Source organism: Salmo trutta, chromosome 1 (genome assembly GCF_901001165.1).
Source record: "Salmo trutta chromosome 1, fSalTru1.1, whole genome shotgun sequence".
Classification (NCBI taxonomy): domain Eukaryota; kingdom Metazoa; phylum Chordata; class Actinopteri; order Salmoniformes; family Salmonidae; genus Salmo; species Salmo trutta.
The window spans coordinates 62888374-62905534 of NC_042957.1; the positions used below are offsets into that span (position 1 = coordinate 62888374).

The 17161-nt window shown below is 43.3% G+C and overlaps 1 protein-coding gene across 1 annotated transcript in view; it reads right to left on the minus strand.

Moving 5' to 3' along the window:
• Positions 1 to 17161, minus strand: part of LOC115196908 (voltage-dependent P/Q-type calcium channel subunit alpha-1A) — a 145287-nt gene that overhangs the window by 35671 nt on the left and 92455 nt on the right. The window contains exons 36-40 of the mRNA XM_029757962.1: positions 12773 to 12889; positions 4152 to 4217; positions 3879 to 3976; positions 3530 to 3680; positions 2156 to 2283 (exon numbers count right to left, since the gene is read on the minus strand). Coding sequence (XP_029613822.1) covers positions 2156 to 2283; positions 3530 to 3680; positions 3879 to 3976; positions 4152 to 4217; positions 12773 to 12889 — 560 coding nt within the window. The remainder of the gene's footprint in view (positions 1 to 2155; positions 2284 to 3529; positions 3681 to 3878; positions 3977 to 4151; positions 4218 to 12772; positions 12890 to 17161) is intronic.

Sequence of the window (17161 nt, forward strand, 5' to 3'; positions counted from 1 at the left end):
ACCCATCCCCCGTCTCTCTCAATTCCTCTTCCTAATAATACCCATCCCCCGTCTCTCTCAATTCCTCTTCCTAATAATACCCATCCCCCGTCTCTCTCAATACCTCTTCCTAATAATACCCATCCCCCGTCTCTCTCTCAATTCCTCTTCCTAATAATACCCATCCCCCGTCTCTCTCAATACCTCTTCCTAATAATACCCATCCCCCGTCTCTCTCTCAATTCCTCTTCCTAATACTACCCATCCCCATCTCTCTCAATTCCTCTTCCTAATAATACCCATCCCCGTCTCTCTCTCAATTCCTCTTCCTAATAGAACTCATCCCCCATCTCTCTCTCAATTCCTCTTCCTAATAATACCCATCCCCCGTCTCTCTCAATACCTCTTCCTAATAATACCCATCCCCCGTCTCTCTCTCAATTCCTCTTCCTAATACTACCCATCCCCATCTCTCTCAATTCCTCTTCCTAATAATACCCATCCCCGTCTCTCTCTCAATTCCTCTTCCTAATACTACCCATCCCCCGTCTCTCTCAATACCTCTTCCTAATAATACCCATCCCCGTCTCTCTCTCAATTCCTCTTCCTAATACTACCCATCCCCCGTCTCTCTCAATACCTCTTCCTAATAGAACTCATCCCCCATCTCTCTCTCAATTCCTCTTCCTAATACTACCCATCCTCCGTCTCTCTCTCAATTCCTCTTCCTAATACTACCCATCCCCCGTCTCTCTCAATTCCTCTTCCTAATACTACCCATCCCCCGTCTCTCTCTCAATTCCTCTTCCTAATAGAACCCATCCCCGTCTCTCTCTCATTCCCCTCGTTCATTCCCTTCCCCCTCTCTGCCAGCAGTGGTGTGTGCCAGTAATTGGTTGTGTGTGGAGTATAATTAAGGAATAGCTCATTAACTAGAAATGCATGTGAATGCTAAATGGCCTAATGTGTAATAGCCACTTGTCATACAGAGGCCCATCTCCCCATAGATTGTCTGTTCCCCCCTCCCTCCTTCCCTCCCTCCGTCCCTTGCTTCTCTCCAGAAAATCCTCCTTGTTTTCTTCCATGCCTGTCTTTATCTCAATTCGCCATGTTACCAAAACCTTTTAATTGTGATAACTTTGTCTATTCCTACCCATCTCAGTTGCTCTCATTTTCTCTCTCCATTTCCCTTCCCCCACTACTGTGTCTCTACCTCCTTCCCTCAATCCACTCCCTCTCCCTCCTCCTCTCCCTTGCTCTCTCCCTCTACATTGCAGACTACAGGACAGCAGAAGGATAACAGGCACTGGAATACAGATACTAGGAAACTTAGCGTGTTTCAGGTTCCACGGGGGTTGAATATACAGTACAGTAAAGGGGAGGTTTGTTGCCACAGTAAGTTTTGGCAGTATGCAGATTCCAGACGGGTGGAGGTGGGGTGGGGGTCTGAACCACACACAGAGAGGGAGGGGGCACAGGGAGGGAGGGGTAACTGGATCACTGAGAAGGTTACTGCTCAGATCCATGATCCCCCCTACAGCTGGTGTCTTGTGTGGGTTCTTTAGACTGATTTGGGATCAGTTCAACTACAGGAGACTTGGCCTTTATATCCTTTATGACTCTTATCCTTTATAACTATGGAGTAATGTACTTCATGGTTACTATACAGCTCCCAGACTCCCACTCTTTTCATCTGCTGTTCCCAAAGACTGGACTTAGATCAGTTTTACCACAGGCTAATGAGATCTAGTGCCAGGTTTGATCTAGAGCCTGAGGACACCTTAGAAGTGTTTAGGTTGCACCAGTAAGTTATACAACGCTACTGTACACAGTCCACGAGGCGTTAACGTTCAGAGATACACAGACATGAGAGGTGATGTCTACCTCTGAAAAAGTAAACACATTAAAACAACAAGAAACCATTGACATTGTGTGTGTATGTGTGTTTGTGTGTTTTTAAATCTCCCAGATTATAAGTGTTCAGTATATGAGTGTTTATCATGAGGTGCTGATGTGATGCGTCACATGTGTAAGATGTGTGTGTATATTTGAAAATGTATACAGTATATGTGTGTGTGTGTGTGTGTGTGTGTGTGTGTGTGTGTGTGTGTGTGTGTGTGTGTGTGTGTGTGTGTGTGTGTGTGTGTGTGTGTGTGTGTGTGTGTGTGTCACTCACCAAGCTGCTTGGTCATATTCAGCCCATATCCTGACATACTCGTCTAGATGATGTGGGCCGAGGATGGAGGAGTCTCTGGTCAGGTACTCAAAGTTGTCCATGATGACAGCCACGAACAGATTCAGCATCTAAAAACACAAACAGCCACATTATTACACAGTATTATGTCAGGCAAGCAAGTGTGTACTTATAACAGACGAGGGTTGCAAAATAAATTCCCTGGTTTTCCAGGAATCCTGCACTGTAAACCTCTAGGCATGTTTAACTCAAATACTTCTAATAAGTTGTACTCTAAGTCAATAAAAAGTAATTATTACTTATCATGTTTATGTGCTACTGACTCAAAAGTAAATGAGAAGTCACACCAACTAAATGTTTTAAAAATATGATAACAAATTAACATCTTCCCCAGCATGCTCTACTGCAGTTAGATTTTTTGGAATAGTTTTTAATATCTGTGTTTTTGTCTGTACATTGAGTGATTGATTGATTAACTGTTAAGCTACACAAATATAAATATAATTGTTTCTAATCCAATCATTTCATTTTTGCACTTGTTACTGAAATGGTAGTTCCAGTTGAAATGGCTTAGGTCGTTTCCTCCCACTGTTCTTAACCCTGGCAGTCATTATGAATGCAGGTTGCGGGTGAATACACATTTTAACGCTGGCTAAATTCCAATAGGAATTACATATCACTTTGCAAGCCAGCATAATGTGATTTACAGTTAGGGTTGCAAAATTCTGGTAAATTTCCCAGGATTACTGGAAACTTTTTGGGGAAAGTTTGTGGAATTTTGCAAAACTACTTGCATGACTGATGTGGCCTGTAAACTAAGAGTTTCAGGCCACTTAATAAGGCCTTATGATATATGTAATAGTTCAATAATAATGATAATATTCGCCTAGGAACTCTCTTGGTGAAGACCAAAGGACTGAAAATTAACGAATTCAACAACCATGTCTCTGTCATTAACAAATACAGTCATGGGTGGTAACTCTACAATTCAATCAAAAAGACAAGGCACACTGGGAAATTATTGGAGGCATGGCTTAGTGGGAGCGTTAAATTTAAGAATACCTTACAAAAAAATGCATTTGTATTACACATGTGAAGGCAGTACTGCTAACTTCAGCTATTTAAGTTTCTTAACTTCACTTTTTTAGTTAATCGGTTTCCTCAAAATGTTTGAGTAGACAACTTATCCGGTTTTGCAGTGTGGTTGGAATATTCTGGATTTCCTGCTTATTCCCTCCTGATTCCGGGAATCCTCCAACTAGGATTTAGGGAATTTTACAAACCTATAACCGACACTAAGGGGGAAAATATGACTAAAAGGGGAATAGAGACAGACAGACAGCTAGTGCTTCTCACCAGGAAGGAGCAGAAGAAGATGAAGGACACAAAGTAGAGGTAGGCAAACTGGCTGCCACACTCTGGTTCAGTGTTCCCTGCCAGAGGATCACAGAGCTTCCCTCCAAGACACGACAGCATGATGTCATGCCACGCCTCGCCCGTGGCACTCCTATACAAATACACACACGTTGGAGACACACGTATGCTTGTACTGAACACACAGGCACGCACAAATGTAAACACACACACACACACACACACACACACACACACACACACACACACACACACACACACACACACACACACACACACACACACACACACACACACACACACACACACACACACACACACACACACACACCTGAAGAGCAGCATGAGAGCTTGGAAGAAAGTCCTGAAGTTGTTGTGTTCGTTGATGGCGCTCCCCTCCTCCTCCTCCATCCCAATGTTCCCAAACAGCTGACAAAACAACAAACTGTCAACATCCTAGGTAATATGGGAGAATGCACAACCTCACACACGTCCCTATGGCAGGCAAGTGTCACTTTCCCTGGATGCTTTTTATAAAGTTACTGTTGATCTGTAAAAATGACCATTCATTTTGACTTGTTTTTCTCCTCGTGTCTCTACTCACCTGCATCCCGATGATGGCATAGATGAAGAACAGCATGCCGATAAGCAGGCACACGTACGGCAGCGCCTAAACAGACATAAAGAGCTGGAGTACTATTCAATGTGTGTGTGTATGTATTCTGTCATCGGTCCCCACAATGCTGCTAAGTGGGTTTTGTGCAGAGGTGGGACCAAGTCACTATTATTCGAGTCATGAGCAAGTCTCAAGTCACAAGTTCCATGTCTCAAGTCGAGTCCCAGAAAGAACAGGTTGAGTCTCGAGTCTAGTCCAAGTCGTGCATTCTAAGAGAAAGTCGAGTCAAGTCACAAGTCAAGTAAACAAATCTATACATGCAATGACTTGTTCCAACTACAAATCCAGGCCTTGGGACTATAAGGTTCTATCTGACATTTGTCAGAAATGAGTTAGTCACATATAATAGATCTTAAGATGCTTCTTCATATGTCTGTAAAGTTAGATTTTTGAAAAAGTAGATTTTAAGTGAAAACATGTAAACTATACAATTCTGTGATGTCACATCGTTGTTCAGTGATGACAGTCATTTGTCTAATGATCATAATGCATGTCTTAATGTATTTGATGTGTTCTGACTCTATTTTGGTAAAATACTAATTCTATCATTTATGTATTCAAATAGCTACAGTCTTAAGAACTGAATATGTCTAATTTAGAAGTGTCAAATAGAACCTTATGGCTGAACACAGATGAACATTTCAGAACCATAAGCTTATCTGCTAATGCACACCCCTAAAAAGAACTCACTACAAAACAGTTCTGATGTAACGATGTATGAGAGTGGGGAAGCAAGGTCAGGGAGTGAATACATTTAATAAATAAATGAACAAAACAAGAAACAAGCAGTGCACCGACATGAAACGGGAACAGAAAAAATGATGACTGGGGAAGGAACCAAAGGGAGTGACATAAAGGGCAGGTAATCAAGGAGGTGATGGAGTCCAGGTGAGTGTCATTATGCGCGTAACGCTGGTGACAGGTGTGCACCCTAACGAGCAGCTTGGTGACCTAGAGGCCGGAGAGGGAACACGTGACAGTACCCCCTCCCTGACGCGCGGCTCCAGCCGCAGGACGCCGACCAAGATAACGATCCCGGGGATCAGGAGTGGATTTGTCACCTCTGCTAAGGCGCGGGAACCTTTCGATCCGGCTGAGGTGTGGGAGCATAACGACCTAGAGCGCCGGAGAGAGAGCATACGTGACATTACCCCCTCCCCGGCGCGTTCGGCTCCAGCCGCAGGACGCCAACCACAGGGACAATCCCGGTCGCCTCCGCTGAGGTGCAGAAACCTGACGAACCGGCTGAGGAGTGAACCTGATGAGCCGGCTGAGGCACGGGAACCTGTTCACCCCGCTTCAGCATGGGAGCCTATCAAACCCGCTGAGGCCTCCCTGGTAGCTCCGGCTCCAACACCCGGACTCGACATCACCCCAACACAAAAAAACAAAAAAAACACTCCCTGATACTTCCCCTTGACGAGTCGTCAAGCAAGTTCAGGGAGTGATTTTTTTTATAAATAAATTAGAAAAAAACAAGAAACACAAACAGTGCACCGACACGAAACAGGAACAATGGCGACTCGGGAAGAAACCAAAGGGAGTGATTTATATAGAGCAGGTAATCAAGGAGGTGATGGAGTCCAGGTGAGTGTCATTATGCGCCTAACGCTGGTGACAGGTGTGCGCCCTAATGAGCAGCCTGGTGACCTAGAGGCCGGAGAGGGAGTACACGTGACATCTGAGATCTGGGATGTAAAAACTGATGCTCAATATCTCAGAACTTTGCTTAGTGCAGATAGAGCCTTATACTCCCAAGGTCACAAAATCTTTGTCTATTTATTGTGGCTACCAGACAGCCCTTTTCCTTATTTTGTCTACAACATTTTGATTACATAATAATTGATTTTAACAACAAATTCCAAATCCAAACTTCAATTTTATTCATTCAATTTCAAGCAATTTTGACATACCAAAATACCAGTAAACCTATGCTAGTAATTGTTGCTTGATGCCCCCATTGCTGGTGAGCATGCAAAGTAATATTCTTGATCATCACAATTTCTGGAGCTGCATATTTACAGTGGGGAGAACAAGTATTTGATACACTGCCGATTTTGCAGGTTTTCCTACTTACAAAGCATGTAGAGGTCTGTAATTTTTTATCATAGGTACACTTCAACTGTGAGAGACAGAATCTAAAACAAAAATGCAGAAAATCACATTGTATGATTTATAAGTAATTCAATTGCATTTTATTGCATGACATAAGTATTTGATACATCAGAAAAGCAGAACTTAATATTTGGTACAGAAACCTTTGTTTGCAATTACAGAGATCATACCTACCAAACAGTAAGAATTCCGGCTCTCACAGACCTGTTAGTTTTTATTTGAGAAGCCCTCCTGTTCTCCACTCATTACCTGTATTAACTGCACCTGTTTGAACTCGTTACCTGTATAAAAGACACCTGTCCACACACTCAATCAAACAGACTCCAACCTCTCCACAATGGCTAAGACCAGAGAGCTGTGTAAGGACATCAGGGATAAAATTGTAGACCTGCACAAGGCTGGGATGGGCTACAGGACAATAGGTAAGCAGCTTGGTGAAAAGGCAACAACTGTTGGCGCAATTATTCAAAAATGGAAGAAGTTCAAGATGACGGTCAATCACCCTCGGTCTGGGGCTCCATGCAAGATCTCACCTCGTGGGGCATCAATGATCATGGTGAAGGTGAGGCATCAGCCCAGAACTACACGGCAGGACCTGGTCAATGACCTGAAGAGAGCTGGGACCACAGTCTCAAAGAAAACCATTTGTAACACACTACACCGTCATGGATTAAAATCCTGCAGCGCACGCAAGGTCACCCTGCTCAAGCCAGCGCATGTCCAGGCCCGTCTGAAGTTTGCCAATGACCATCTGGATGATCCAGAGGAAGAATGGGAGAAGGTCATGTGGTCTGATGAGACAAAAATAAAGCTTTTTGGTCTAAACTCCACTCGCCGTGTTTGGAGAAAGAAGAAGGATGAGTACAACCCAAGAACACCATCCCAACCGTGAAGCATGGAGGTGGAAACATAATTCTTTGGGGATGCTTTTCTGCAAAGGGGACAGGACGACTGCACCGTATTGAGGGGAGGATGGATGGGGCCATGTATCGCAAGATCTTGGCCAACAACCTCCTTCCCTCAGTAAGAGCATTGAAGATGGGTCGTGGCTGGGTCTTCCAGCATGACAACGACCCGAAATACACAGCCAGGGCAACTAAGGAGTGGCTCCGTAAGAAGCATCTCAAGGTCCTGGAGTGGCCTAGCCAGTCTCCAGACCTGAACCCAATAGAACATCTTTGGAGGGAGCTGAAAGTCCGTATTGCCCAGTGACAGCCCCGAAACCTGAAGGATCTGGAGAAGGTCTGTATGGAGGAGTGGTCCAAAATCCCTGCTGCAGTGTGTGCAAACCTGGTCAAGAAATACAGGAAACGTATGATCTCTGTAATTGCAAACAAAGGTTTCTGTACCAAATATTAAGTTCTGCTTTTCTGATGTATCAAATACTTATGTCATGCAATAAAATGCAAATTAATTACTTAAAAATCATACAATGTGATTTTCTGGATTTTTGTTTTAGATTCCGTCTCTCACAGTTGAAGTGTACCTATGATACAAATTACAGACCTCTACATGCTTTGGAAGTAGGAAAACCTGCAAAATCGGCAGTGTATCAAATACTTGTTCTCCCCACTGTATATGTGTCAATCCTCTCTCCCTACAATTTGATGTTTGCACTGCACCTGATGATATAGCTGTACAGCAGATGATATAGCTGTACAACAGATGATATATCTGTACAGCAAGCCGGCAATCTTTGCGCTAGCTCATCAAACCATTCAGTGACCAGTTCTCTTTTTGACCCGCGACTCCCAAAAAGGAGTGGTTCAAAGCTTGTGACCCCCCATGTACACACATGCACGCGCTCACAGGTGATTCATTTTCAAACGCAAGATACAGAAATAAACTGAGTTTTACACTTTCATTTTGAGCTGAAAGTCATTCATGTTTACAGTCAATATCAACTAGGGATATCATGTCACCTTTTAACTCCTCTGGAGTCCAGAGCAGGCAGGATCATATGGCCTACATGCATGCAGAGCGGGTTGCAGGATCATACGGCCTACATGCATGCAGAGGGGCTTGCAGGATCATACGGCCTACATGTATGCAGAGCGGGTTGCAGGATCATACGGCCTACATGTATGCAGAGGGGCTTGCAGGATCATACGGCCTACATGCATGCAGAGCGGGTTGCAGGATCATATGGCCTACATGCATGCAGAGCGGGTTGCAGGATCATATGGCCTACATGCATGCAGAGCGGGTTGCAGGATCATATGGCCTACATGCATGCAGAGGGGCTTGCAGGATCGGATGGAAAGCATGATCTGTCTGTAGCCTTTTTCTTCCTCACAAATATCGTAATTAATTTGCCAGAATATATTAGATGTTCATCCCATAAGTATTGGAGGTAGTGCGATGTTACATCTATTTTTAGACATAAACAGTTGAAGTCGGAAGTTTACATACATTTAGGTTGGAGTCAATAAAACTTGTTTTTCAACAACTTCACAAATTTCTTGTTAACAAACTATAGTTGTGGCAAGTCGGCTAGGAGATCTACTTTGTGCATGACACAATACATTTTTCCAACAATTGTTTACAGAGAGATTATTTCACTTATAATTCACTGTTTCACAATTCCAGTGGGTCAGAAGTTTACATACACTAAGTTGACTGTGCCTTTAAACAGCTTGAAAAATTCCAGAAAATGATGTCATGGCTTTAGAAGCTTCTGATAGGCTAATTGACATAATTTGAGTCAGTTGGAGGTGTACCTGTGGATGTATTTCAAGGCCTACCTTCAAACTCAGTACCTCTTTTCTTGACATCATGGGAAAATCAAAAGAAATCAGCCAAGTCTGGTTCATCCTTGGGAGCAATTTCCAAACGCCTGAAGGTACCACATTCATCTGTACGCAAGTATAAACACCATGGGACCATGCAGCCGTCATACCGCTCAGGAAGGAGACGCGTTCTGTTTCCTAGAGATTAACCTACTTTGGTGCAAAAAGTGCAAATCAATCCCAGAACAACAGCAAAGGACCTTGTGAAGATGCTGGAGGAAACAGGTACAAAAGTATCTATATCCACAGTGAATCGAGTCCTATATTGACATAACCCAGGAAGGAAGAAGCCACTGCTCCAAAACCGCCATAAAAAAGCCAGACTACGGTTTGCAACTGCATATGGGGACAAAGATCATACTTTTTGGAGAAATGTCCTCTGGTCTGATGAAACAAAAATAGAACTGTTTGGCCATAATGACCATCGTTATGTTTGGAGGAAAAAGGGGGACGCTTGCAAGCCGAAGAACACCATCCCAACCGTGAAGCACGGGGGTGGCAGCATCATGTTGTGGGGGTGCTTTCTACAAAAGGGACTGGTGCACTTCACAAAATAGATGGAATCATGAGGTAGGAAAATTATGTGGATATATTGAAGCAACATCTCAAGACATCAGTCAGGAAGTTAAAGCTTGGTCGCAAATGGGTCTTCCAAATGGACAATGACCCCAAGCATACTTCCAAAGTTGTGGCAAAATGGCTTAAGGACAACAAAGTCAAGGTATTGGAGTGGCCATCACAAAGCCCTGACCTCAATCCTATAGAAAATTTGTTGGCAGAACTGAAAAAGTGTGTGCGAGCAAAGAGGCCTACAAACCTGACTCAGTTATACCAGCTCTGTCAGGAGGAATGGGCCAAAATTCACCCAACTTATTGTGGGACGCTTGTGGAAGGCTACCTGAAACGTTTGACCCACGTTAAACAATTTAAATGCAATGCTACCAAATACTAATTGAGTGTATGTAAACTTCTGACCCACTGGGAATGTGATGGAAGAAATAAAAGCTGAAATAAATAATTCTCTCTACTATTATTCTGACATTTCACATTCTTAAAATAAAGTGGTGATCCTAACTGACCTAAGACAGGGAATTTTTACTAGGATTAAATGTCAGGAATTGTGAAAAATTTAGTTTAAATGTATTTGGCTAAGGTGTATGTAAACTTCTGACTTCAACTGTATAATCCACCTAAACTTGGCCTATCTGAAATATGAAAATGATCTGTCACGACTTCTGCCGAAGTCGATGCCCCTCCTTGCACGGGTGGTGCTCAGCGGTCGACGTCACCGGTCTTCTAGCCATCATTGATCAGTTTTTCATTATCCATTGGTTTTGTCTTGACTTCCATCACACCTGTTTCCAATCCCATTAATTACTTGTGTATTTAACCCTGTTTCCCCTCATGTCCTTGTCGGTGATTGTTTGTATGTTATGTTACGTGGATTTGTGTTTCGGTGTGCGACGGGTATTCTTTACCCAGTTTATTTTGTACTTTGCTTATGGAGTTTGTTTTTTATTAAATACTCCATATTTAACCAACTTGGTTTCTCCTGCACCTGACTTCCCTGCCACCTACATTCACTAATATGACATGATCAGCCTATTGTTCTGGCAAAGACGAGCCTGTACTCTGATGAAGACAGCTTGTCTGTCGAAATGTTGGACATCATTTTTTTTCTTCAATAATAATAATTTTTGCATCTGAGCTCCTAGGGTGTGCGGCTCTCCTTTATTTTTCAAAGATGAGCCTGTAGCAGATTGATTCATGTAGGTAGGCTACTCTGTTTTTGCCAGGCAAACTGGAGAAAATGAAGTGCTCTCTTTCTGGTCAGTAATCTGGATATGTGTGCCCGCCTTTGAGGGCAATGCTGATGATTGGTCAACAGTCAAGACAAGACGCTCAATGTTTTGGTTCTGAAGTACAGATTACAATAATTTGGTGCAATGCCGTAGGCTTAGGATAGTGACCAGATCGAATAACCAAGGGTATAAATATAAAATACAAACGGTAGTCTATCATTTTTATGTATTTTTCCCATTCAGTTTCACACTCATGACCCCCCAAAACCTTCTCAGTGTGCTACTATAGCTCACACAACCTGTGTTGATTGACGGTGCGTTTCACTAGAAAATCTTTTTTGTTGTTGCAAGTGCGATACTGAATGAGTGACACAAAACAAGTGACCAAATGTTACAAAACCTGGCCAGATAAGTCATCAGTCTTAAGTCTAAGTTCAGTCCCAAGTCTTGAGGCTCCAAGTCGAAGTCAAGTCTCAAGTTGTTTTATTTTCTATGAAGATGACTCTCAAGTCATCAAATGTGTGACTCAAATCTGACTCGAGTCCAAGTCATGTGACTCGAGTCCACACCTCTGGTTTTGTGTGTGTATTCTGTCATAGGTCTCCACAATGCTACTACTAGGTCTGTGTGGGTGTATTCTGTCATAGGTCTCCACAATGCTACTACTAGGGTCTGTGTGGGTGTATTCTCATAGGTCTCCACAACGCTACTACTAGGGTCTGTGTGGGTGTATTCTGTCATAGGTCTCCACAATGCTACTACTAGGGTCTGTGTGGGTGTATTCTGTCATAGGTCTCCACAATGCTACTACTAGGGTCTGTGTGGGTGAATTCTCATAGGTCCCCACAATGCTACTACTAGGGTCTGTGTGGGTGTATTCTGTCATATGTCTCCTCAATGCTACTACTAGGGTCTGTGTGGGTGTATTCTCATAGGTCCCCACAATGCTACAACTAGGGTCTGTGTGGGTGTATTCTGTCATAGGTCTCCTCAATGCTACTACTAGGGTCTGTGTGGGTGTATTCTCATAGGTCCCCACAATGCTACAACTAGGGTCTGTGTGGGTGTATTCTGTCATAGGTCTCCTCAATGCTACTACTAGGGTCTGTGTGGGTGTATTCTCATAGGTCCCCACAATGCTACAACTAGGGTCTGTGTGGGTGTATTCTGTCATAGGTCTCCTCAATGCTACTACTAGGGTCTGTGTGGGTGTATTCTCATAGGTCCCCACAATGCTACAACTAGGGTCTGTGTGGGTGAATTCTCATAGGTCCCCACAATGCTACAACTACGGTCTGTGTGGGTGAATTCTCATAGGTCCCCACAATGCTACTACTAGGGTCTGTGTGGGTGTATTCTCAAAGGTTCCCACAATGCTACAACTAGGGTCTGTGTGGGTGAATTCCCATAGGTCCCCACAATGCTACAACTAGGGTCTGTGTGGGTGAATTCTCATAGGTCCCCACAATGCTACAACTAGGGTCTGTGTGGGTGAATTCCCATAGGTTCCCACAATGCTACAACTAGGGTCTGTGTGGGTGAATTCCCATAGGTCCCCACAATGCTACAACTAGGGTCTGTGTGGGTGAATTCTCATAGGTCCCCACAATGCTACTACTAGGTCTGTGTGGGTGTATTCTGTCATAGGTCTCCACAATGCTACTACTAGGGTCTGTGTGGGTGAATTCTCATAGGTCCCCACAAAGCTTATCTCTCTCTCTCTGTGTGTGTGTGTGTGTGTGTGTGTGTGTGTGTGTGTGTGTGTGTGTGTGTGTGTGTGTGTGTGTGTGTGTGTGTGTGTGTGTGTGTGTGTGTGTGTGTGTGTGTGTGTGTGTGTCATTACCTTGAAGGATTGAACAAAGGTCCAGAGCAGGATGCGGATGGTCTCTCCCTGCCGGAGCAGTTTGATGAGCCTGGCAGCCCTGAACAGTCTCAGGAAACTCAAGTTGATGAAGTTATTCTACAACATCCACAGTATGACCAGACACAAGAGTGAGAGAGAGAGAGTGAGAGAGAAAGAGAGAGAGTGAGAGAGAGAGAGAGAGAGAGAGAGAGAGAGAGAGAAAGAAGAAAGAAAGAAAGAAAGAAAGAAAGAAAGAAAGAAAGAAAGAAAGAAAGAAAGAAAGAAAGAAAGAAAGAAATGGAGATAGAAAGAGAGAAATGGGAGGGGTGAGGGGTAGAAAGAAGGAGAGATGGATGGAAAAAGGGGGAAGAGAGAGATGGAAAGATAGAGGCAGGGACAAATAGAGGGACAGAAGTATGGAGAAAAGGAGGTACGGGGTAGAGAGGAGAAGCTTATCACTTGCCATGCAATGTTAGATAACTATTTCCTGTCCTAAAACAAACCAAACCATAAAAGCAGGGGAAAAGTTCAAAACCAAACTGAGGAGGATTCAAAACCAACAGAAAAGCAACCAAACAGAACTGGAATCAAATGCAAACCAAACCAAAAAATTCAAGGCTTGTAACAGGCTCGGGCATATCCAAGGAGTTAGAAGAAGGGAATCAATACAGAGGAAAGGAAAATCATACGTTTTCAAAACCTAACCATAGTCACCCAATTGGGGCAGTAAGTAGTAGCAGTAGGTAGAAAGTAGTAGTAGTAGTAGTACTAGTTTGTAGTTGGTAGTAGCTGTTTGTAGTAGTGGTAGTAGTAGTAGTAGTAGTTTGAAGTAGTAGTAGTAGTTTGTAGTAGTGGTAGTAGTAGTAGTAGTAGTATTTTGTAGTAGTAGTAGTAGTTGGTAGTAGTGGTAGCAGTAATAGTAGTAGTTTGTAGTAGTAGTAGTAGTTTGTAGTAGGAGTAGTAGCTGGTAGTACTGGTAGTAGTAGTAGTAGTAGTTTGTAGTAGTAGGTCCCCACAATGCTCAGATATAATGGCGCCGGAGGGGATGGCTTCTAACCAACTGTGCTATTTTGTTTGTTTTTCCGCATTGTTCGTAACTCATTTTGTATATAATTTGCTGCTCCCGTCTCTTATGACCGAAAAGTGCTTCTGGACATCAGAACAGCGATTACTCACCTCGAACTGGAGAAAGATTTTTTTCTGCTTTGTCAAGACAAGGCCCAAATCCCTGTCATCAGGTGAAGAAAAGACGGAGAAAAAAGGGGGAGGAGGGCAGGGTGCCTTGTAAGAATTTGCCGAAGAGTTGGTAAACCACCGCTAACCATCCATATTATTGGCCAGCGTGCAATCATTGGAAAACAAACTGCACGATCTACGATTAAGACTATCCAACCAACGGCACATTAAAACTGTAATATCTTATGTTTCACAGAGGCATGGCTGAACGACAAAATGGATAATATAGAGCGGGATGGCTTCTTCCGTGCTTCGGCAGGACAGAGCAGCTACGTCTGGTAAGATGAGGGGCGGAGGTGTGTGTCTATTTGTCAATAACTGCTGGTGCGCGATGTCTAATATTAAAGAAGTCTTAAGGTATTGCTCGCTTGAGGTACAATACCTCATGATAAGCTGTAGACCACACTATCTACCAAGAGAGTTCTCATCTATATTATTCGTAGCTGTCTATTTACAATCACAAACCAATGCTGGCACTAAGACCGCACTCAACGAGCTGTATAATGCCATAAGCAAACAAGAAAATGCTCATCCAGAAGCAGCGCTCCTAGTGGAGCGCTCCTAGTCTTTAATGCAGGCAAATTTAAATCTGTTTTACCTAATTTCTACCAGCATGTGAAATGTACAACCAGAGGGAAAAAAACTCTAGACCACCTTTACTCCACACACAGAGATGCATACAAAGCTCTCCCTCCCCCTCCATTTGGCAAATCTGACCATAATTCTATCCTCCTGATTCCTGCTTACAAGCAAAAACTAAAGCAGGAAGTACCAGTCACTCGCGCAATATGGAAGTGGTCAGATGACGCAGATGATACGCTACAGGACTGTTTTGCTAGCACAGACTGGAATATGTTCCGGGATTCATCCAATGGCATTGAGGAGTATACCACCTCAGTCTCCCGGCTTCATCAATAAGTGCATCGACAATGACATCCCCACAGTGACCGTACGTACATTTCCCAACCAGAAGCCAAGGATTACAGGCAACATCCGCACTGAGCTAAAGGCTTGAGCTGCCGCTTTCAAGGAGCGGGACACTTATCCAGACGCTTATAAGAAATCCCGCTATGCCCTCAGACGAACCATCAAACAGGCAAAGCGTCAATACATGACCAAAATTGAATCCTACTACACCGGCTCTGATGCTCATCGGATGTGACAGGGGCTTGAAAAATATTACGGACTACAAAGGGAAACCTAGCCGCGAGCTGCCCAGTTACGCAAGCCTACCAGACGAGCTAAATGCCTTTGATGCTCGCTATGAGTTAAGCAACACTGAAGCATGAATGAGAGCACCAGCTGTTCCAGATGACGCTGGATCACGCTCTCCGTAGCTGATGTGAGCAAGACCTTTAAACAGGGCAACATCCACAATTACCTCGACTAACCTGTAACCCCGCACATTGACTCGGTACCAGTACCCCCTGTATATAGCCTCGTTATTGTTATGTAATTCTCTTGTCTTATTTTTAATTTTTTTAAATTTAGTTTATTTAGTAAATATTTTCTTAACTCTATTTGAACTGCATTGTTGGTTAAGGGCTTGTAAGTAAGCATTTCACGGTATTCGGCGCATGTTTTTAATTTTAATTTTATTTATTTAACCTTTATTTAACTAGGCAAGTCAGTTAAGAACAAATTCTTATGTACAATGACGGCCTACCGGGGAACCGTGGGTTAACTGCAACCTTTCGGTAACTGGCCCAACGCTCTAACCACTAGGCTACCTGCCGTCCCCCACATGAGGCTACCTGCCGCATGTGACAAATTAAATTTGATTTGATTTGAGTAGTAGTAGTAGTAGTAGTAGTACGAGTAGTAGTAGTAGTAGCAGTACTAGCAGTAGCAGTAGTAGTAGTAGTAGTAGTAGTAGTAGTAGTAAATAGTAATAGTAGTAGTAGTAGTAGTAATAGTAGCAACAGTAGTAGTAGTTAGTAGTAGTAGTAGTAATAGTAGTTAGTAGTAGTAGTAGTAGTTGTAGTAGTGGGTGCAGGGAACTGTTTTTCTCATAAATACAACCAAATGCACTGATCCTCAAGGCAAACGCACCACCGCACAATATGGAGCTAGCTAGATCACAGCAAGCTAACCACGTGTCAACGCAGCAAAGCTGACAGCTTTCCTCCACAAGGGATTGGCTCGTTTTTGACCTGTGACACTATGAAGTCAGGTTCGATTCCATTTCAGTTCACTCAATTCAGGGGATAAAATTAGATAACATTTAATTCATAAAATTGAAAATTGTCCATTGTTGCTTTAAGAGGATTCCTGAATTTCAAGTCACCTCCTGAAATAACAGAATTTACATGGAATTGAACCCAACCTTTCTTGCATCACATTCAGAGAAAGGGGGGGGGAGTGGGGTTCTGGGTTGAAGGACAAACTGCAAATATATTGATGATATTTAGAAATATAATTGTTACAAAGTTCTAATGTTGATATAACAGTGATAGCATTACTATAATTCCATATTCATAGGGCGAATCATACGACTTCGTCTTGCTGAAATTATTACACACTTAATGGTGAAAGCATTTGTAAAAACCACTACAGAAATAAAACTGTACTTGATTACTGTAAACTATGTATGTGATGCTCACTGTCCTATTTGATTACTGTAAACTATGTTTGTGATGCTCACTGTCCTATTTGATTACTGTAAACTATGTTTGTGATGCTCACTGTCCTATGATGTGCATGGTCCTTCAACCCTCTACCAAGGGAAGGGTTCTGGGTTAGAGAGGGCTTGGCAGTAGGCACATTCAGCTCCCACCAAGAGCATGTTCACTATGGTATTGCAACACAAGCCTATGTGTGTGTATTTATTTAGCTATGTACTGTTGTATGTGTGTATATGTGTGTGTAGGTCAGTGTCCATGTATGTCTGAGTGTGTGTTTCTCTTATGTGTCTATGAGTAGTATACGTGTGTGTCATCCCTGCCAGAGACATGCAGTGGGGCAGCATGCACCGTAGCCCAGTCTGCCATGGGTGAAGCTTTAGACCCAGTCACCTCTGTGCACTCCTGTCACACCTTACTCCCCTGGCTCTCACAGACACTAGCATGCGTGTGTGTGTGTGTGTGTGTGTGTGTGGTGTGTGTGTGTGTGTGTGTTTGGGTTGAGTGTGGGTGAGGTGTGTGGTGGTGTGTG